This window comes from Phyllobates terribilis, unplaced genomic scaffold (genome assembly GCF_046119375.1).
Source record: "Phyllobates terribilis strain yellow unplaced genomic scaffold, ASM4611937v1 Scaffold_2__4_contigs__length_985480577, whole genome shotgun sequence".
Classification (NCBI taxonomy): domain Eukaryota; kingdom Metazoa; phylum Chordata; class Amphibia; order Anura; family Dendrobatidae; genus Phyllobates; species Phyllobates terribilis.
Genome location: NW_027362762.1, coordinates 259,644,294 through 259,668,376, shown reverse-complemented (window position 1 = coordinate 259,668,376; position 24,083 = coordinate 259,644,294). Strand labels below are relative to the sequence as shown.

The window sequence follows — 24,083 nt, the reverse complement described above, 5'->3', positions numbered from 1 at the left end:
TCTGCTCGATTACTGACATATACTGATCTGCACACACGCTGCAAAGCTGGATATCAGTCAAGGAGCAGGGTGTGATTATAGCGTACTTGCTTTGTAGAGACAGTTACAGCCCCCGGTTGTGTTGCTCCGATGACTGCAAGAGAGCAGCTGCAGAGAAAATATAACTTCTTTTTCTCCCAGCAGCTGCTCTTCCAATTACACAACTGCACGTTTTAAACGTTGTTTACCTGCAGATTACCACTAGGCCTGCAGGTAAATACTGTTTTTTTGCGGACAGGTAAGAAGAGATGAGGGCCGAGAATTGTGCTGAGATCCCCATTAGTCAGTCAGTAAAACTGGAAGTGTTCTCATTAGCTGCTGATGGCTATTCTCACAGTGCTCCTCCCTCGTCCTTTTCAGATGAATACAGGGTAAGAAAACATACTCTTATCACAACTGTCCTTTGCATCCACAAAAATTCACTTCAAGACACATAATTGCCACAATATGATAAAATGTATTAAATTCATAGCAGCTTTAAATACAAAGTAGTAAAAAAATAAGTATCGTCACATGATTAAATAAAACAGAAATAAAAGGCTTCAGTGGATAGATTGGTCTTCCTCATCGCTTGTACCATTCTGGAGCTTCCTTCTTTGTCTGCAGTAATAAAAAATACATGAGATTACTAAGTGATACTATGCCAATTAGCAGATCCACCACTAGGATACTGGCACCATAGCCCTCTTACATCTGCTATGCGCACTTTTCTGCCCTGATGATCCTGATAGGAAGAAACGCGTCGGGAGTCACGCAAAGCAAGCCAGATGTGGACAGCCCTAGTCAGGGTGGGAGCTTTGGGATGACCAGGGCCAGTACAGTGTGGTTAGGGCCCAATAGGGTATCTTCCAAGCCCTGCTGAAAAGGATGGACAGGCCTATGCACGATTGATGTTTTCACAAGGACCACATCCCCTGGACATTGACAAATGGGTGTGAAGGTTCTGTAATTACTATTTTAAGTGTGTAATCACTGATGGTGAGACTGATGAACATATGCATCTGACCACTGTCAGTTTAACTTAAGCAAACATTTCTGTCTGACATTAATGATGGCAATTGTCATATTTCCATCCATCACTGTGGAGTGGACACTGTTTTTTTTTCACCTGTTTAGCTACGGGTAATTTTTTTATCAAGTGTGTGTTTGTATATCTTAATACTTTAATTAAAAGTTATGTTTTAGAATTTACTCACAGCCTGATTATATACAATATCGATAGTGAGTCAGTTTGGGGAACATTGGATTTCTTGGGTCACTTGTATTGATCTCTCTAATTGGTTGCGTACTATATATTGATAGACTTAAATAGGTTATCCACTACTTTTACATTCATGGCCTATCCCTAGGATAGGTCATCAATGTCTGATCGGCTGGGGTCCGACACCCGGCACCCCCGCCGATCAGCTGTCAATGGTGGCGGCAGTCACCCGCCGGAAGTACTTGCGGAGGTGTCTGTCTACTTGACGTGGTCACTGCAGGGTACTACACATCCGCCTCTTATTGATTAGAATAGGAGGCGGATGTGTAGTACTAAGCCTTGGCCACTACAAGTAGATGGCCAGCTCCTCAAGAAGGACTTCCGGCTGGTGGCCAAAGTCACAGATAGCAGCTGATCGGTGGGGTTGCTGAGTGTCGGATCCTGGCCAATCAGACATTGATGGCCTATCCTAAGGATAGGCCATAAATGTAGAAGTAGTGGAAAACCTCTTTACATATACAACTTGTCCGTCTGTAAGATGACTACTAGAAACTTCTGACCCAATTTATCTCTATTAGAAGACTTTATGATTTTCAGAGAACTAGTTTTTAGACCAGGATCTTTTGGAACTGTAAACATTGGCATTGCCCAATATTAGGTGCAATGTGAGAACTGAAGATTCTGTAAACCAGTTTGAACAGTTAGTTTGGCTAAATGTCTCAGGGGTAAAGTGTTAGCAACTTACATAATATTGCTCTGCTCAAAACACGTTCAATATTCTCTGTGAAGTCCCGGCCAGGGAGTTTGTAATAGCAATGGTACAATAAAGGAACACCCCAGGCATAATGGTGTTCTACAAAGGCAGTGACTGACAGATTGTCTCCTTGGGGTATTTGGATCACTATATCATGCCCTGATCTGGACATTACACAGTGGATAAGTTTTGACTGTGGAGCACCATATAAAACTAATGATCAGAACATGGAAATGGTCTTAAAATCTGGCCAAACATCCATGTGTGTTTAGTAAAAGAGCACATCAACTAAACCAAACTGACTGTATGGATGTAGTAATATCAATTAACCTGTGAGTGCAATGTCCAATGTTATAGATATGTATAGCTGAAAGATGAGGAGTTGGATTTAGGTTAGGCCCGTCTGGGATGCTACAAAACCTGCACTCATTGATTGACTTTGCATCATCTAAACAGATTAATTTAATGCTGTGTGTCATGATCACTTGCTAAATCCATCCTTGAGCCATTTTATCAATGTTATAAAGCACAACGGCCTCCCATATGTTACTCTAGAACATATCTCCATGTATTTTGCTGTTGACAGCCTTTAGAAACTGATGCTGAACTAAGATCAGCAGGCATAGACCATCATAGCTGGTACATTTTCTTTTGGAACTGACAAGGTAAATAGAAAAAAAAAAAATATATATATATGTTCGTAGGTCAATTTACACTTTCAATGGGACTCCGTTAAAGCCTTTTAATTTTTTTAGTGATTCACATGTTTCCAAAGGAATATGTCCAATGTCTGAGGTTAAATATGGTGTCCAGTGACTCACACCTACAACCCATAATTAATTGAGTGATTACAATTAGCTTTAGGTCTCTTCATCTAAAAAAAAAAAATGGTTTTACTTACTAAAGTGTCAGGGACAGAAGAAATGAAACCTTCAAATAAAGCCATAAAATATTGCAGATAAACAAAGAATTCTCAATCTACAACTTTATGGCGGCTATAAACTGTCACATGTAACAAATGGCGGTTTACGATTAACTACAAGCAGCATTAAAGCAAATATGAAACACTTACAAACACGGTTGGTTGAGGTGTAAATACGTTCACGTCCTGGCGAGATTGCAATGCAGCTTGTGATGACGCAGATTTCCCCTTGGTTGTGTGCTTCCTTACGTGTTCTCTAGAGCGAGGTAAAACTTCCACTGGTTGCTTATTCCTAAGACCAAGTAAGACTTGCTTCATTTCAGCCAACTCCTGTAAAGAAATCACAGAAAAAATAGTTTCAGAGACATGGTTCACTAGAGCATTATCTGGCCAACTATAGATAGAACTACATGGAAATAAAAGAGTGCAAGTCTCATCTACAAAGGCAGGAGATGTGGATTTTTATCAATTGCCATCTAAGAGGGTGAAGATGTTTCTCAAAGGGTAAAAAAAAATTCTCTGAAAATAGTAATGAGCAATATTTGCCCAGCCAGCCTGATTGACTGCTCCTCAGTGCCCCTCTACCATGCTGCTGCTGAAATCTCCCACTGCTCAGTACAAGCTGCAGCTTGTCAATCAGGTGAGGTGGGTGTAGACAGAGTTTAGATTGTAAAACCTCTTCCACAATCTTGCTTTCCTCAAACTTTCAAAAAGGAATCCATTCTGACATGGATTTTGATAGTACGTACACCAGACTCATGTGGTGTAAGATCTATTTAATAATGTATGCATTCAAGACCTTGAATTCATTTTGATAATTTACATTACGTCACATGAATGATGAAACATTACTGTAGAACACTTTTTAAATTATAATTGGATAATTATAATGAATAATTGGTTTGATTTCTAGTAAATAGAAGCAAACAAGAGAAGTACAAGTGAATAAAAGTAAAAAATTAACTTAACTTGTTTTCACTAAACAACCCCTTTATCACCTACCCACCGGATAGGTGATAACTTGTTGATTTGGATGTCTGACCTCTCAAATCCACAAAAATCAGCAGAATGGGGAACTTTTATCTCCATTAGAATGAAGCACCAGTTAGAACATGCGACCTGAGCTCAATTCATTCCCTATCCATTCCTTTCTCTGCCAGCACCGTAGAGAAAGGATAGAGTGATGATCTGTCCAGCTGCAGCATTTTGTAATGGAGATAAAAATTCTCTAATCTACTGGATTGGTGTAGATCCCAGCAGGAGGACACCCACTGATCAGCTGGTTATCCTCTGGATAGGTGATAGCTTGTTTTCACTGGACAACTCCTTTAAGTAAGGAAAGGTTCTGAATAAAAAGCCATCTATAATATATCCATCACAAGACTAAAAATGTACACATGTCCATATCTGTAACCATGTTTTATTGTCAACATATCCAAAAGAAGAAAACATGGTAGCAATTTTGAAAATAGTCTGTATCAAAAACCTTTCTATCAAGACCCAGAATTTATAATCTCTCTGGGACTGACTGATCATTCCCCAGAAAGTTTTTTATTGAATTATGACCCTTTATTCGATAACCCAGCCTTCCCTAAGCTGTAGGCTAGGAAACTTTCCTGATATGGACCACCTCCAGCAAAACAAGGTTTAACCAGGTGGTGACTCTGGGATCAGACCCCCATATACATTAGATTAACATTGGCCAAAAGTTAAGATATCGATGGGTTCAACTGCTAGGCTAATGAGTATAGGGGCCTCTCAAATGTCCCTTGATAGATGATGTTGGGGAACAGAAGGATCTGGTATGTCCTTTTTTTTCTCCGAAAAGCTGCTGCTAGAGATGTCTGGCAGTGTAACTCTCATAGAAAACACAGTAGTGTTTGGTAGAGCGAGTGCTCCTTTGTATAGGAGAGTATGGGGAGAGATTTGCAGGACAAATGATTGGCGGTACAATGTTGGGGCAAACAAAAAAACGTAATTCTGGTGTTTTGATTTTTTTTCTCGCTATGCTTTTTAACAAATTGGATTACTTATTTTTATATATTGATAGATTGGGCGATTCTAAACACGGTGATACCAAATATGTGTATTTTTGATATTTTTTATTGTTTTATTTTGAATGGGGGGAAAGGGGGGTGATTTGAACTTTTATAAATTTTTTTTTATATTTTTAAAAATATTTTTTATTTTACTTCTCACTTGCTTCAATAGTCTCCATGGGAGACTAGAAGCTGCGATCATCTGATCGCCTGTGCTACACACAGCAGGGCTTCAGCAAAAATACTCACTTGCTATGAGCGCCGACCACAGGGCGGCGCTCATAGCATCCCGCCAATGACAACCATAGGAGTCTCTTGCAGACCCCAGGTTGTCATGACAACCCATTGGCGACCCACGGTCATGTGACGGGGGCCAATAGACGGAATTAGTGACAAGCTTCCAGCGCGGCGATGTTAAATGCCGCTGTCAGAGATTGACAGCGGCATTTAACATGTTAACAGCCACAGGTGGATCGCAATTCCACCCGCTGCTGTTAGCTGCACATGACATCTGATCAGATCAGCTGTCACGTGCAGGATCACATGAGGACCGATACGTCATAGATCTTGAAGGGGTTAAAATAATGACTTCTCACGTTCTTCTCTTTTTACTATATGTTGCATTATAAGCTTAGAATGCACTTGATAAACAAAGAATATTCATTACAAACAACGATTATCTAATTGTGTGAATACCAGAACCATTAGTTAACGACAGTCCGATCCACCTCACACAGCCCAAAAGTCTCCCATTGTGCTTACAGTTTGGACTTTACCACTTGCTATTGATTTTTCTGTGCACACTCAAATACAATTACACTTACAAGATTCTTAATGTAGTATGATTTTTTCTTTTCATTATATTTTTCTGTTGTTCAACTTCAATAGAAACCCCTTTTTAGAAAAAAAAAACATTTTGTGAACATCGCTACTATGCAGACCTATATAATTCCATGGTGCAGACTACTTTTTTATTTCAAGAATATTGACAAAGGTCTTCCCTTTACTTAGGTGTTTTGGAGCAATAAAAAAAGCTTGCATAGGTGTACTAACTTCAGGGGTGGATTAACAGTAGCAAAGGCCCTGGGCAGTTTAGAAGGCGTGCCCCCCCCCTCCACACACATCTGATGTATCACGTGACATGTCACATGATCCCCCTTGATAGATCATGTGATAGTTCACGTGAAATTAATTTGGCACAATATTAACATAATAATAATAATATTTTTACATTAATTGTATGACTTAATATTGAGCACAATTAAGTATGCTGACATCCCCCTATATACAGTATGAAACCCTACATACAATATGAGCTGCCACATAATCCTCCTATACACAGCGGGAGGCCGCACGTAGCCATCTATACACAGCGGGAGGCCGCACGGTGCCATCTATACACAGCGGGAGGCAGCACGTAGCCATCTATGCACAGCGGGAGGCTGCACGGTGCCATCTATGCACAGCGGGAGACCGCACGTAGCCATCTATGCACAGCGGGAGGCCGCACGTAGCCATCTATGCACAGCGGGAGGCCGCACACACACACACAAACATATACAGACATATACATACACACATAAACACATTTGAAACACAAAAATACATATAAACAGACATCACACAATTATATCTGCACACACAGACACACTGTGACACACACACACGTCATTCACCATCCCCCGGCTCGGCTCCAGCTCCTCTCCGGTGGTAAATAGCAGTGCAGGGTGCACACTGCGTGACATCATGCTAGCAGACATGGCCGCGCACAGAGCCGTATCTCCTAGCTGTGACGCGGCCGGGCCAGCACTGCACCAGTTACCTTCCCTGTGTGCTGGCCCGGCCGCGTCACAGCTAGGAGATACGGCCCTATGCGCGGCCATGTCTGCTAGCATGACGTGGCCGGGCCAGCACACAGGGAAGGTAACAGGTGCAGTGCTGGCCTGGCCCTGCGCAGCTGCTGGTGGAGTGGTCCGGGGGTCCCCCGCCTCTGCCTGCCAGTGTGTGCCGCATTGGCACCGCACACATTATAATGAGGGCAATCTGGCCATGGGCCCCCCCGGAGCCTCAGGCCCCGGGCGGTAGCCCAGATTGCCCTCATTATAATCCGCTAACTATGACTAACTTTACTGAACCACTGCATGAACCTTTCTTAGGCTTGTGAGCTAGCATTTAAATGCCCCATGCATGTCACCTGCAAGAGTAGTGGTGCAAGGCTTAGTCAAGATACATTCATCCAACAGCTATCCCCCCGATCCCGTATACACATGCATGCTTCGCCGAGTTAGCATGTGACAATAAAAATGAACGGTGGCTCAGTGGTCAGCACTAGATCGCCTGCAGCGCTGGGGTTCTGGGTTCAAATCCCACCCAGGACAACATCTGCAAGGAGTTTGTATCTTCTCCCCGTGTTTGTGTGGGTTTCCTCTATACTCCAAAGACATACTAGTAGGGAACTTAGATTGTGAGCCCGAATGGGGACAGTGATGATGATGTCTGCAAAGTGCTGTTGAAAATGATGGTGCTATATAAGCGATAAATACTGGAAGGTGTTCTATTTATTATGTCTAGCATTGTCTATTATGCAGTACATACTTTCAACTTGAGTGAAAAAGTTAAAGTTTTATTACTAAAATTTTGATGTTTGATAAGTAAATGTGCAAAATAGCTCCGGTATTGAGGGTTAAATTCTATATACACAGCACCTCTGCAGAATTTATAGGTGGAGTGTACTAAAGGGCAGTGGTAGCAGTCACACGAGTTCTTTGCTTTGTGATGGTCTGTTATAAAATGAAGACATGGCTCAGAACCATTTTTATCTTCTAAAGATATGCAACATGATAAAGCTAAGCAAAAAAATATCTAAAAACAAAACAGCCGTCCAAACCTGAGATTTTGTAAAAAGGCCTAAAGTGGTGATATCAGATTAGAAAAATAGTCTGCTTGTTATCAGAGACAGCGCCTCCCCTGCCCACAGGCCATGTCTGGCACTGCAGCTCAGTCCCATTCACGTGAAACAGATGGTTCTTCTGATTTCATACAACCTTGTAAAGGAAATCCGAAGCCTTGTGATGTCTGGGATCAAAATCAATAACACAATCATTTGCTGAAAGTTTTACTATTGTGCCTCAGTCCTATCGATCACATAAACACAAATCTGTAATCCCCAAAGTGTTAACAAGATGGAGAGTCTGCGCCTAGGTATTTACCATGAGCCATCTGCATGAGTAAGCCATGTGCAGCGGCATGTTAAAACATCTCAACTGCACAGCAGCTGTTTAAAGAGACGGCATAGCTGATGCCAACACGCTGCTCCGAGCCGTAAACTCTGCAGTCATGTTGCCAGGGGGATACATAGACGGAATTGCTTGATGAAAATAGCTCAGACAACTATATTGGTCGCTACATGCTCCATCATTAGAGATAAAATCAGGCTATGTTTTGACATTAACAAGTGGTCTGTGTACTCATGTCACGGGATCTTAGGCAAGAAGAACCTCACCAATAATCAAAAGATTACTGTGAGATACAGAACACCTCATCTTAGAGGATTTGTTTTGGTACATAGGTAGGACATCAGTAAATTGTGTTTTACTTAATTCACACGGACGTAATACAAATCATTTCCGTGTATCTTTCACATGAGCAACAATGGGTGAACTTCCTCACTAAATACAGGTTTCCCTCGAGGGATTGCAGAGCGATGAGGAGTTGATGTGAAGTGATGAGATGCTGACAATGACCTAAGTTTCTGTACATGGGAAACAATTTGCATTCGATTACACGTGTGAGCATTACACACAGCTCAACATGACACTATGGCATCAAAGCCGGTCAGAGCCGTTCCCTCTGTTAGTGCAAAAGAACTTTTCATTTTTATTTAATTCACACAGTTTTGTAAATGATTAAAAGTCCAAAAGGCTCAGGATCTGGCCCCCACGTCATTTAGTGACAACCCCTCTGCTCAGCCACCAAGAAGAGTGAGCCGGCCAGTTTTTATCACGGCCTTTGATGTCACAAACCAACTGTAAATTTGCTTAAAGGGAACCAGTCATGTGAAAAAACGCTATTAACTTGCAGATATGGGGTTAATCTGCCGGTTAATAGAGATCTGAAGCTGCCCGGCGCAGGCACTGATTACCAAGAGGAAATTAAGTTTATTCCTCCCGGCAGCCTCGGGCTTTCAGTCATAGAGGCGCGGCTTCAGTCACTGCTCAGTACACAGTGAGTGGCGCCTGTAACCACAACCCTGGCACTGACTGACAGGCAGCACTACAGTGCATCAGTGCTGAGACGGCTGTCAGTCAGTGGCGGGGCATGGTTACAGGCGCCACTCACTGTGTACTGAGCAGTGACTGAAGCCGCGCCTCTATGACTGAAAGCCCAAGGCTGTCGGAAGTTTATTTCCTCCTGGTAGCACGTCAGTGCGGGCGCCGGGCATTTCTAGAACACTATTAACCTGCATTTTAACCAATCAAATCTGTGCCTGCTCATGGCAAGTGTAGAGTTTAATTTCTGTCACAAGGACATCCAAAGATGCCGTTAAGAGGTGTGCGCCTCAGTGATACAAGTCAAAGAGAGTGAAAATGATAAATGTGGGAAATTGTTAATAAGCTAAACAACATACTTACATGGTGATTTCCACATCTTACATAACGTTGAATCATATGAAGCAACAATTTATACATAACCTCCAATTCATACAATTCCTCCTCACAAGGGTTGTCCCTTTTCAGAAGATTTAGCCCTATATATTCCAACTGTTCTAAAAAACAAACTGTGCTTTACTCACCCTCCCCGAGTCCAGCACTATGCCTTCTAAGTCTCTGTTGTTTGGCTGTAGTGGTCTTGTCACGTCGACAGCTCAGCAGCCAACCTTGAACTACATGTGCAGAGCAGCTGAGCTCAGTGATTGGCTGCAGCACTGTCATAGTGACGACACCATTGCAGCCGAACAACAGAGACTGGGTCAGCGGCTGAGAAACCGCGCTGGACTCAATGAGGATGAGTAAAACACAGCTTGTTTTTCTAGAATAAATTTAACACATGGGGAAAACTTTTCTTAAAGCGGACAATGCCTTTAACTTGGATGTACTTAAGGAGATAAAAAGGGGACTGGGATCCTGCATACTAGTGAATGTAGGAGCCCCTGCAATCTGTCATCACCTATCCTGTAGACAGGTAAGATAGCGATAAGCCATAATATTTATACCACCTGCCAAATATTGTGTAGGTCCCCATTGCTGTCAAATCAGCTCTGATCGGTCAGTGCATAGACTTCATGGAGAGCACATCAGCCAATCAGTGAGCTTAGCGGCTCTGGGCGGAGCCATCTAGTGTAGACAGAATACCCACTCCGCGGCTCTGAGCATGGTGTTCTGTCTACACTGGAATGCTCGGCTCAGAGCTGCTGAGCTCACTGATTGGGCGCCATGCTCTCAACTTGACGTCAGCACCGTAGCCATTGCCGCATAGCGGGAGCAGCAGTGAAGACTCAACTGATGGACCCGGGGAAGGTGAGTATAGCGGATTTGTTTTTTAAACATAAAAAGCTGTGAGAGATGTATTATATATGAAAAGGAACAATCCCTTTAAGTCCCGTAAGTTACAAGTTGGGCCACCATGGATCAGACTGGTTTTTCCAGCATATAGGATAGATGCCTTGCCAACACTGTGAACTCTTTATCAAACTGTTCGTGAGCAATTTTTTGAAGTGTGTCAAGGCATAATTTCCTGCTGAAATGGGCCACAACTATTAGGAAACACAAATGCCATGGAGGGGTGTACTTCATCAGCAACAATGTTCAGTAAGGAGAGACTTGTCAAAACTTGTTAAAGTAACATTCACATGAATGCCAGGACCCAAGGTTTCCCAGCAGGACATTTCTCAGAGCATCCACACTACCACCAGCACCCCCTATCCATAATGCTCCCTGGTACCAACCCTGCCCCACTTAAGAGACGCACATGCACCAATGTCAAAAGAAAAAGTGACTTGAAAAGACCAGGTCACCTCCTTCCATAGTTCCCATGACCCAGGTCTGATGGTCACATGCCCATTGTAAGCACTTCTGCTGACAGACATTGGTTACCATGAGACTAGTAGGCTCCATATGCAGCTAGAAGCAATATGTTGTATGTTCTGACACCAGAATATCACAGGCAGAAGTTAATTTTAAGCAATTTGTGCTACAATAACTTTTTTGTAAGATCAGATGAAATGGGCTAATCTTTATTCCCTACACAGATCAATGAGACCTGAGCGGCCCCTTAACCTTGATGCCAGTTCCTTGGCTGTTCTTCCTATGACCACTTCCCATAGGTACTACCATTGCATACAGTGAACACCACCACAAGACCTGTCATTCCGGAGGTGCTCAGACTTCGTTGTGTAGTGATCATATATTTGCCCATGTCAATGATGAAAAGATTCCTACGCTTGCACATTTTTCTACTTCTAACACATCATTTTCCAGAACTGTTCACTTGCTGCCCAATATATTCTTCCTCTTGACAAGTGTCATTGTCACAAGAGAATCAAGGTGAATGTTATGGCTGATCATATCATTTCAGTATAGCTGAAGTTGTTGAATGTACATCCTCTTTCAACCCAACGACTATGTGATGTTTGCCATGTCTGACAAATCTAGGGTGACTGGTGTGCTCCTGGTGGCCATGGATTCTTCTTCTCTAAAGCTACTGGTAACCAAGTTCCTCGGAAACAACATCTGAACTAGGACACGTAGGTGACTTCAGAAATGACTCAGACATTTCTTGGCACAATAAACAGCGAATGCACAGAGAATTTCTGAAGAAATTCATTTTAAGTGTCTTTGAAGAAGACTTTTTTTTGGCGAAAATACAGCACTTTAGGAAAGGACGTGTGACGTTACCAACACTGATCTAGACAAATAGGAAAATGGCAGCAGCAAATGTGAGCAGAATGCTACACAGGTAAATATATGCAATATAATGACATTACTATGAAATGCACCACATACATTACATGAAGGGCATTATTGACAAGCAATGATCGTATTAGGAAAATGTAACTAAAAGTCCTAAAGGGAACCTGTCACCTGATTCATGCTGCCCAAACTGTGGGCGGCATGAGTCGGAGCCTGGCTCCACCGTAGCAGCCCAGTATATTTCTCTGAGATGCTTCTGCCTTTAAAGATCTGGCACCTCCCCAGCCAGCTTGTTGCAGCACTGCTGTATGTGATCGACAGGCGAGGGAGCGGTCAATCACCTAGAGCCTAGCTGGGAGAAGGCTCTGTGGTTTGGGCACAATCAATATAATCTTAACTGAAAAAGTCAAGGAAACCTTGAAATGAAAGGCTATAGGCCATACAATATAACCCAATTAGACTTCAAATATAGTCCCCCTGAGGAAGCCCACGCGAAACGAGTGTCAGGGTTGTACACATGTGGGATTTGCACAGGGTGTAATGGGTAAGCCACAGTTCTCTGACCATGTACTGTTCCTTTGAATTCTTTATCATATCACTTACTAAGTATTGGTCATTTTTGTCCTTTTTTCTACTGGGTTTATTACTATGGGTTCAATTTTTGCTATGGACTTATATTAGATTTATATGCTGCTTTTGCTCCTCCATACATTGTGCTTTTTACCATGGTGTTTTGCAGGAGTCTTCACCTTTGATTCGGATTTTATTACTACTCTGCTTATCATTGAACCTTTTGTTATCCTAATAATGTGTAATTTTATATAGCTGGTGGACGCATGACTGTGGTTTGGGCAGCATGAAACAGATGACAGGTTCCCTATAAGATAAGTTTTAGGCCCTGTTCACAGTAGCAATTTGGCTTCTGTATTTATAGAAGTTATGATGGATAAAAATGGATCGGTTTTCTAACAGATCCCACTGAACTGTAATGGCTTTATCAAGTTACCATGGAAGCAGAAAAGTAACTATACAAGTATGAACAATGGACTATTTTTTGCTGTGAAATTTCGCAATGATTATCATTTTCTAATCTTGACACAATCATAATAAGTAAAAAAAGCACATTTTAAACATCAGGTAAAGGTTCACAAGATGAAAAACGACATAATTAGGCCGGAAAGAACAACCGTGAAAAGTGGAGAACCATTTTCTAGCAAGTAGCCCCTTATCTTTACAATGTGTATGCACTGGACATGTTATCATATTCCCACAAAGCACAAATCCTATACTGCCTTGAGCAATATAACATATACTTTAGACTTTTAAAAGTGCTTAGGCATGGTAACCCACAATGACAAATTTTAGTTTTATGATATGTTAGTATACACCTGCTTGTCTGTCATTAAGAGCACAAGGTACCCCTTACATTCACTGTCAATCTGCTTTTTTCGCAACTTCGATTGATCTTTCAGTCTTAATTCAGGGGTAAAATCTTCAGTCCATACAGAGTCTCCCCATTACTGAGATCGGAGATGACAGCTGGTGCTATTAAAATTCTATGGCGAAGGGAAGGGGGAGGGGTGTGCACCAGGAGTCAGACACACACATTTTGCTGCAACTTCTCCTGAAACCACAGTTACATGCCTCCATAGAACTTTATGAGCACCAACTGTCATCTCCTATCTCAGTAATGGGATGCTCTATATTCACTGAGGACATCATTTATCCATAAATGAAGTATTTTGAGAATGAATAATCAGTTCGGGATAAGAAAGCAGCAGATTTCCCTAAGATATGTTACAAAGTTTCATATTTTCATGTGTACTATTTACTGAAAAGAAACAAACAAAAATGGTTACACTGTAAGCAGCCTGTTATCACAGCCTTATAAACCTTATTAATAGTGGCCTATCATAGGAAGAGGTTTTCAACACACACTATTTCCTGTTGCTGACTACCCAGCAATACCTCCCTTAATGGGATTGTGGGAAGCTACATTAAAAGTTGAGGCCCTGATTCATCACTGCTGTTTCTCAATTTGTCTGGAGAAATTTGCTCCTATTTAGTGACTATTATTTGTGCATTATTTTCGATAAGTTTCACATCACTTTTTAAGTTTTCTTTTTTCTGTCCTCGCCCACTTTACTTATCCAGATGTTTCAGACAGATTCATAAAATGCAACTTTTACCAAATGTTGCATTTTTTGGGGCGCAGCTCACTCCAGTCCCTGCAGGTTTCTAGAAGATTGTGTTCAATAATTTAGACAAATGTGTGATTTTTTTAAAGGTTTGCGACTTTTGGTGCTTAAAAGTTTCGAAAAACTGTCTAGAGACAAAAAATAAAGACGATGGGGGAAATTCATCAAAAATGGAGATTCTCTCGCCAGTCTTGATAAGAGGGCATTTTGGAGCAGATGCTCCTGATTCATTAAGAGGCCCACATCTATTAATGAATCAGGTGAGGTGCGTAGTCTTGTGCCGCTATGTGTGCCTTGCCACAAATCTCACTCCAGCCCATGTTGGAGGAAGATTTGTGGGAGCGCAGCGAACGCTGCTGCTAGTCATGAATTTGACGAGTGGGGGTCCCCACGCCCCAGCTCCACCCTCCTTGTCAGATCTAGGGTGAGAATGGAGTGAAAACGCCCGAAGTCTTGTTTTTTGGCTCAACCTGCAAATTTTCAAGGCTTTTTTTTTGGGCAAAAAAGCTTTACTGAATCGCCCCCATGTTTGTGTGGCATGCGCCATTTTGAAGAATTTGTTGCAAAAAAATTCACACAAAAGGTATGACAAAAAAAGAAAAGAAAAGTGACCTCAAGAGTTGATGCGCTGACATATTGGAGTTTCCCGAAGGAAAACGTTTAAAGCCAATTTAATGAGTTCCTCTTGAACCTTCGGATGTTTTGCACAAAGTTTGAGCAGCAGAGTTCAGACTTTAATAAGCTCAGCAATAAAGCATTTACTACCATATTTCCTACCCGCATGCAGCCTGTGTGCTCACATTTCCTATGTAACTTGGACTTGTATCAGGAAGAGGCCGATTCAGACAACCATGCCATCTGCCATTACAAGATTACCTTGCGAAGTTTGTTGGTGTACTTAAAACGTTCTTTTATTCTGAAATAATAGCACGGAGGATTCCCAAAGCTTTGTTAATACATTATATCCTTATCAGTGTTTACATCAAGAAGCACTCCTGTGCAGAATGACTTCAGAGTTTACACAGCTGCAACTCTATAAAATTTCGTTTAACTCCCTGATAGTCTGCCAGCCGGGCCTATATGACTTCATCTAGTGAGACGCTTCCAAGCTCCGACCACCTATTGAGGGCGTCTCTCCTCACTGGTAATGGGAGCCCCATCATACCACTTAAATCCGCTAATCTAAACAATCCACTGAAAAAGGTTTCAGGCTTTTTTTTTTTTTTAAGTGGCATAATAATTTTTCCTTACCAATGCCTTATCCATGCTAAGCTCTCAGAAATAATGTTCTTTGCTGTCATAAGACTAAATGCATTTAGATGTAGGTAAATACTTGAGCTCTGCAGCACGTCCAATGAGAATATGAATTCCTATCATTTATATATCGCTCTAACATTCCGCACCAATTTATGTTCTTCACATGCACTCCACAATACTGAAATTGCAACAGCAAGAAGTAAAAGTTGTGGAATTATGAAAAATCACAGGATGGATAGAAATTATGATAAAAATGGAAACAAAATTTCAAAAACATTTTTGACTTATTCAGTATGAGTGCCAGACATGTGCTTACATACACAAGAGTTTACATACTTTGTCATTTTATGCACTACGGGACACAAATCATCAAGATCCACTGCTGGCAGCTTCCTTTGCAACTGCAAACCAATAATGTCTCAGATGTGCATGACGGGAGACAAGTCTGGTGGCGCTACAGGCCATGATGGCATGTTTGGGCCACGCAGGCCGCTCACAGTAGCACAAACGGCATGTGGCCTGATGTTTAGTTGGAAAGCGGTTGCTGGGACAAATCTCTGTACCACTGGTTTCACAACCAAATCAATGTAACACCGACATGTTCATGTACCAGGAATGAAGACTAGAGGGGTCCAGCTACTGTACATTATGCCACCTGTGTGTCAAGTATATTTCAACTTTGTGAATGAGAATCTAGGCTGATGTAATTAACCTATCGTGGCCAACTATGAAAGCAACCCAGAGACATTCTGATTCTGTTCTAGTCACATTCTTAAAGAGATTGTCCACTACTTTACATTGATGACCTATAATTAGGATAGGTCGTCAATGTCTGATTGGTCGGGGTCCGACATCCGGCACCTGTCCCGCTCAGCTGTTATCAGTTTCGACTGCAGCTGCCGCCGGCCGGAAGTGCTCACTTGCCGAGCTGCTCCGTCTTCTGATAGTGGAGAAGGGAGGGTATTGCATATCTATCGCCTGTTCAAAGCAACAGGAGGCAGCTGTGCTGTACTCTGTGGCGTACAAAAGACGGCCAGCTCCGCAAGAGAGCAATTCAGGCCGGTGGCAGCTGCTGACAACAGCTGTTTGGCGGGGGATCGGATAGGTCATCAATGTAAAAGTAGTGGACAACCTCTTTAATGCTCTAGACAAGTCACCTGTGTCAGTCCACCCAATAATAAGTAAATGGAAACCTGACCATGAAAAGTCAATAAGACCCAATAAATCCAATACAAAACAAATCCATAATGTACAAATCTATTATGCAAGCGTTAGACTTGCTAACCAGTATGAACAACTACAGTAGTGCGGCCTCGTCCATATGCAATTTTAGCTAATTCTAAGAATAAATCTGGCCACTGAAGTGCTTGGCTGCTACATTTTCTGCCATAGGCATGCACAATCGGCTGAGAATGAGAATTTGACCAAGAAAGTGGAATGAGCACCCTTCAGAGGCTTCTGGCAGCAGAGCTATTTCCCACAAAAACAAAAGATCTCTTTTCCCCCAAAATCTGCCTTTAGGGGAGAGACAAGAAATCAGCGGACTTTACTTGCATGGCCAGCTTTAGTATCTGATCAATGGAAATGTATAGATGTCTCCGTCACATAACAGACAACATTCATTTACAGCCCCTGAGGCAGCCAGAGGGAAGAATTACTGCAGAGATAGAGTACAATGTACCTTAGATATTTTCCTTTTTATCTCTTATCTTCATTTGATTGCTGTCTATTAAACTTTATTTACTAGATCCAGGAAAGCCGCATATCTTGGGGGTAAATGTACTTGTAATGAATATAAGGTCTTTGAGTTGAGCTATTGTAGAGTTCTACTGTGCGGAAAGTCCACTGAATCCTTAATACTATGGGGTGAGGACCACTAACGAAATTAAGCCAAAATTCTGGAGTACATGCCATATGTCACATTTATTAAGGTTTTAGACACTTTATCCACCTTACAAGGCACCTTTATAAAGTGCATTGAAAAGAAGGTGGTTGTAAAATACGGCAAATTTATTAAGGTGGTGCTCCGGCTTTTTTGCCTTAAAAAGCGGTTTAAAAGACCCCTAATAGGTGGTGTAACCTGAAAAAACACACAATTACATAGCTAAAAATATTGTAAAAAAACAAACAAGTCCATCAAGTTAAACCTTTCTCCAAAAGTTATACATTCTTTATTGCTCAAGTATTTATAACCCACAAGGCCATTTGTTGCAAGAAAAGCAAGTAGGTCTTTTTTATATAGTATCTGCCATTGCTACCTCCTGCTGTAGAGAATTCCACAGTCTGAGCGCTTTTACCGTAAAAAACCCTTTCCTGTTTAGACGCCAGAATCACTTTTCCTTCACATATGATGAATGTTCCCTGGTCCTCTATAAGGAATAAATCATGCACCAGTCCTTTGTATTGCCCACACGTGTATTTAGACATATACATTAGATCGCCTCTGAGGTGTCTTTTTCCTAAGCTAAACAATATATAAATACACTGGTGCAGGAGCACTACTCTACCATTATCAACATTAAACGTCATCTAAAATGACTTTGCCCGTGCAGATATATTAGCTAGATCATTCTGTAATATAATACAGTCTAACTCCATTTTTAACCTACATAATTGTGTGTCATCAGCAAAGACTGACATTTTATTCTCAATCCCATCCACAAGGTCATTAATAAAAATATAAAAATAATTCGGCACCAGATTTATCTTCCAGGGCTAGCTATGATGCATTTTAAGACTGTCTAATTCAAGTTTACGCTGTCTAACTATTACACAGGATTAGTAAATCTGACCATGTGTTATTGTATTTTATAAGTGTATTAATACCAGTAAACCCATTTAATACAATTTCATGTAAAACACTAGGATCAGTATTATAGTCGAAATTGAGAATAGGGATTATAAATAATGAGATCTGTAAAGGGCTGTAGCGATTAATAGTGCTATATAGGAGAGTAAAATAAATAAATATAACAACCTCTGAAACCACTAGCTACTGTATTAAGGTTTATGTGTTACCAAGTTTTTAATACAGCAGATGAGGAAACGAGACCCTGATTCCAAAATGTGACACAATCAAACTAAATGAGACAACTGCTGCACCCAGTAGAGTTTTTAGATGTAGCAGAGCTCAGAAAGCTAAAGCCCCCGTCTCAAAAAGCGAGATCGCTGCTGTGTCACGGTTTTGGTGACGCAACAGCGACCTCACCAGCGATGTCGCTATGTGTGACACTTTGCAGCGATCAGGCCCCTGCTGTGAGGTCGCTGATCGCTGCAAAGTGTCCTGGACCATTTTTTGGTCGTTGCCCTCCCGCTGGTCAGCACACATCGCTGTGTGTGACCAGGGGGAGCAGCGATCAGGCTGGTAACCATGATAAACAGCAGGTTACTAGGGGCACACGCGCACTTAGTAACCCGATGTTTATCATGGTTACGAGCCTGCTAAAGTGAGCGGTAACCTCCCGCTCACCGTAGCAGAGTGGTAACCATGATAAACAACGGGTTACTAGGTGCGCGTGTGCCCCTAGTAACCCGATGTTTACCATGGTTACCAGCCTGCTCCTGGTTCAGCAGGCTGGTAACCAGGAGCAGGACATAGTGGAAAGATTCTTTCCACGATGTCGCTGCTCCCCTGATCGTTGGTGAGCCTGTCTGTTTGACAGCTCACCAGCGACCACACAGCAACGCAGCAACGATCCCTGACAGGTCGTATCGTTGTCGGGATCGCTGCAGCGTCGCTAAGTGTGACGGGGCCTTAACCCTGAACACAGCAGGCTCTCTGTGTACATTGTCTATTGTCAGAAAGCTGCTAATCATGCTGGGGGAGTGGTTGGTCTGGCAGGCACAGGAAACTTAGTTGGGGCAGAGATAATCTCCTGCTGATAAAACACTCCTTGTAATGAAACAACAGTACACAGCCTAATAGATGACACATCACTGTGTCACAGGCTATACCGCATGCTGTTCTTAACAGTTTTCCTAAATGTATACTATCCATCTGGTTTAATATATAAAATAAGAGAAACAAAAGCTAATGTTTCCTATAAATGACTTTTGCTGGTCGGATAACATGGACATCTGTCTTTTCACACAAATAATTTCCATTCCACTTTTAGCCCGTTGACTGCATCACACACATTGCACCATTTTACCAAAGCCAAGTCTGTTCTGGCCTCGCTTCCCTGGTGGCAGGAGCGATTTCCTTTTCCCCTACTCATACTGTCTGGACAAAGAGCACTTTCCAGAATATTTAACACAACAATGTAATTTATTCTATTTCTGCCTAAATACAATTATCTAATGACCGTCATTCCCAACACCTTCCATTAGCTGCCATTACTGCATTTTCACTTTCACATTCTCCATGGTTCATCTTTGCATATTAAAGATAACTGATTATTTTGCTCACTTTCTCCAAGTCCCTATGTGACCCCTTCCAGTATACCTGTTGGCTATATTATACAGACAGCCGTGCCTAATGAGTAATGACGTGCCGTCTAGCAAATCAAGTTGCAAAAGCGGTTTTTCGATTTGTTTTTTTTGCACAATCTGACACACTACAAATCATGGACTTATATATGAAATGCTTGGTACTTGTAAATATATTCAAAATTATGAGGAACTTTTATTCATTTCTCACCATATTTCTAATGATATGCAAAATAGTTTTTACATTCAGTTCTTGAATTCCCATCTCCTACATGTATGGTATATCTATAGGCCATAAAATCTAATAGATGAGGGTCCAGCAGTGTGCTCGCCAATTTTTGGACCTACAGTACAAATCAATAGAGATAGTTGTGCATGAACAGCCAAGTCTTCACTGACCGAGACCCGGAGACTCGTGAATGAACTCTGTTCCCAATATATCCCATAAATGTATAATAGATAAATTAACCTATAACACATTTTTGATATATCCTATTGATAGATAAATTAACCTATCACACATTTTTGATGTATCCTATTGGTTGAGCCATCTTAAAGGGACACTTTCTATGTCTATTTACAGTAAAATAGTTGAATACCTACTGGTGCCCGGCAGCAGCCATTTTAGGCTAAGGAGATCAGGAATAAAGTCTTCCCTATTAAGACTAGTGTGCCTTCATGATCACTTCTTCATGTCACATATATCCAGTTCTAAAGAGAACCATAAAATTCACATATATATGATCACAGGATAGCAGGAGCTCTTCCTTCAAGTGTTAATAATCTTGGGTGATTTCAGATTTTAGCCGGCCATACATATTAGATGGCTGTCGACTATATAATATTTTGGCCAATCGATCGTCAGACAGCTATCTCGACCAGCTCTCCCATAGACAGGGGCGCTCGTTCAATCAGGCACGCTTGTGTTCTCTATGAGAAAGCTTCCCCAGACATGTCTGCCAGAGGCGTATCTCTGGAAGAACAAAAGCGATCGGCATTCAGAAATCGGACATGCCCAAACCACATGTTACTTGATGATGAGTTGTCCCGGGCCCCCATACCAATCAGACTGCTGGAAGAACACGTTGATGTCGGCGACATTAGTAAAATGTCAAAGGGGGCTTTAAAGTTACTGTACAATGTCTACACACTGAACAGTCAGCTGTAGAAGAAGCTGGCCACACACATACACAATACAATTTTTGACACTTACAGAACCCCATTTTTTGCCTCCTTTCTGCACATTTTGTAATAAAAGTTTGTATAACTGTAATGTAATGGTGATGAACAGAATGAAGTAAAACAAAATAACAGCTCTAGGGCTGAAATAAATAAAATAAATGCCAAATATGTTCAGAGGATCTCGTGTTCATAAAATATTTTCATTGGGCGGTGATCTGACTAGGTTTAGTAGCACTTGTTTACATGTAAAAGAAGAAAATGTTATTAATTCAATAACGCCATATTCCTTGAGGTCAATGATAACAGAAAGTCGACTTCTGATGGGGTAACTTCTTCAATTTTCAAAGGGATCACAGCCAATAGCATTCTTGATTCTAAAAACTAAAAGGGGCACACAATTTTGCATTTCAGAAGGCAACTCCAATCGAAATGCAAACTTCAGTATATCAATATTTTATCCTAGTTTTACAAGTGTTTTGTAACTTTAGACTCAACACATCATTAGTAATTAGTGATTCATTACCTCTTTAAAGGGCTCTGCATTTAAAAGTTTATTCTCAAGTTCTTTGAAGGGTGAAACTGAAAAGTTTAAAAGTATATAGATTTTCAATTTATTTTCGATTATAAATTCTCATTAATTTATAATTAATGAGAAATTATTAGGCAGGGGGCACTACATAGTATTAAAAATCTTTCCATGTAGTGCCGCCTGCCTAGGTTATTGGCCACAGTCTATTAGCGGCGGCCAGTATTCCTAGGCAAGATGGGCAACAAGCTCTTTGCTGTAGAGAGCCAGCTTCAGTGCAACTGTGCTCTTACAATAAGTTCCTATACAAAAGGTAATTCCACAACAGAAAAACTGAAAAAGAGAGTATACCAGGTACTTTAACTTTAAAAGTCATGTTAAACTTTTATAGAGAACCTGAGGGTAGATTTAAAGGGGTTGTCCAGGCCTTTTATATTGATGGACTATCCTTAGAATAGGTCATCAATATCTAACCGAAACTCCAGCCGACCAGTTGTTCCTGATGCTGGCGGCGGCCAGATGTGCTGAGTTGTGGCACTGTACAACACAGCTCCATCAACGGAATAGTGGCCACAACCGGGTACTGCACATTCGACCCTTATTCAAATCATCTGTGATGGAGCTGTGCAGTTACGCAACTCAGTACATTTGGCTGCCGCCACTGGAAGCAGGTGATTGACAGGGTATGCCAGGTGTTGCACCCCCACCGATCAGATATTGATAACATACAGTTATATGAAAAAGTTTGGGCACCCCTATTAATCTTAAGCTTAATGTTTTACTAAAATTGGTGTTTTTGCAACAGCTATTTCAGTTTCATATATGTAATAACTGTTGGACACAGTAATGTTTCTGCCTTGAAATGAGGTTTATTGTACTAACAGAAAATGTGCAATCTGCATTCAAACAAAATTTGACAGGTGCATAAGTATGGGCACCCTTATTTTCTTGTTTTAAATACTCCTACCTACATTTTACTGACGTACTAAAGCACTTTTTTGGGTTTTGTAACCTCATTGAGCTTTGAACTTCATAGCCAGGTGTATGCAATCATGAGAAAAGCTACTTAAAGTGGCCACTTGCAAGTTGTTCTCCTGTTTGAATCTCCTCTGAAGAGTGGCATCATGGGCTCCTCAAAACAACTGTCAAATGATCTGAAAACAAAGATTATTCAACACAGTTGTTCAGGGGAAGGATACAAAAAGCTGTCTCAGAGATTTAACCTATCAGTTTCCACTGTGAGGAACATAGTAAGGAAATGGAAGAACACAGGGACAGTTCTTGTTAAGGCCAGAAGTGGCAGGCCAAGAAAAACATCAGAAAGGCAGAGAAGAAGAATGGTGAGATCAGTCAAGGACAATCCTCAGACCACCTCCAGAGAGCTGCAGCATCAACTTGCTGCAGATGGTGTCACTGTGCATCGGTCACTTATACAACGCACTTTGCACAAGGAGAAGCTGTATGGGAGTGATGCAAAAGAAGCAGTTTCTGCAAGCACGCCACAAACAGAGTCGGCTGAGGTATGCAAAAGCACATTTGGAGAAGCCAATTTCTTTTTGGAAGAAGGTCCTGTGGACTGATGAAACCAAGATTGAGTTGTTTTATCATACAAAAAGGCGTTATGCATGGCGTCAAAAAAACACAGGATTCCAAGAAAAACACTTGCTACCCACAGTAAAATTTGGTGGAGGTTCCATCATGCTTTGGGGCTGTGTGGCCAATGCCGGCACCGGGAATCTTGTTAAAGTTGAGGGACGCATGGATTCCACTCAGTATCAGCAGATTCTTGACAATAATGTTCAAGAATCAGTGATAAAGTTTAAGTTACGCAGAGATGGATCTTTCAGCAAGACAATGATCCAAAACTCCGCTCCAAATCTACTCAGGCATTCATGCAGAGGAACAATTACAATGTTCTGGAATGGCCATCCCAGTCCCCAGACCTGAATATCATTGAACATCTGTGGGATCATTTGAAGAGGCCTGACCATGCTCGGCGACCATCAAACTTAACTGAACTGGAATTGTTTTGTAAAGAGGAATGGTCAAAAATACCTTCATCCAGGATCCAGGAACTCATTAAAAGCTACAGGAAGCGACTAGAGGCTGTTATTTTTGCAAAAGGAGGATCTACTAAATATTAATGTCACTTTTCTGGTGAGGTGCCCATACTTATGCACCTGTCAAATTTTGTTTGAATGCAGATTGCACATTTTCTGTTAGTACAATAAACCTCATTTCAAGGCAGAAACATTACTGTGTCCAACAGTTATTACATATATCAAACTGAAATAGCTGTTGCAAAAACACCAATTTTAATAAAACATTAAGCTTAAGATTAATAGGGGTGCCCAAACTTTTTCATGTAACTGTATGCTAAAGATAGGCCATCAACATAAAATTCTCCAACAAACCCTTTACAGTATGTGTACTTCATTAACTCACAATTTGTACCTAAGAAAATATATCTAAAGCAGTATTTACCTAATTTATAAACTGGTGACAAGACAACCCCAATTTTCCCCAAAATAATTGACAGACTATTGAAAGTTCAATCACATTCCCAACATCATGTAATATAATATTTATGTAGTATATGTAAAGGCTTGCTGTCCTTTCAGAAGCACTG

General features: G+C 41.3%; 1 protein-coding gene across 1 annotated transcript in view; it reads right to left on the bottom strand.

Moving 5' to 3' along the window:
• Positions 1 to 476: 476 nt before the first annotated feature.
• Positions 477 to 24,083, bottom strand: part of PIBF1 (progesterone immunomodulatory binding factor 1) — a 191,823-nt gene continuing 168,216 nt past the window's right edge. Inside the window, exons 17-18 of the mRNA XM_073663967.1 lie at positions 3,067 to 3,246; positions 477 to 639 (exon numbers count right to left, since the gene is read on the bottom strand). Of these exons, the coding sequence (XP_073520068.1) occupies positions 604 to 639; positions 3,067 to 3,246 (216 nt within the window). The 3' untranslated portion in view covers positions 477 to 603. The remainder of the gene's footprint in view (positions 640 to 3,066; positions 3,247 to 24,083) is intronic.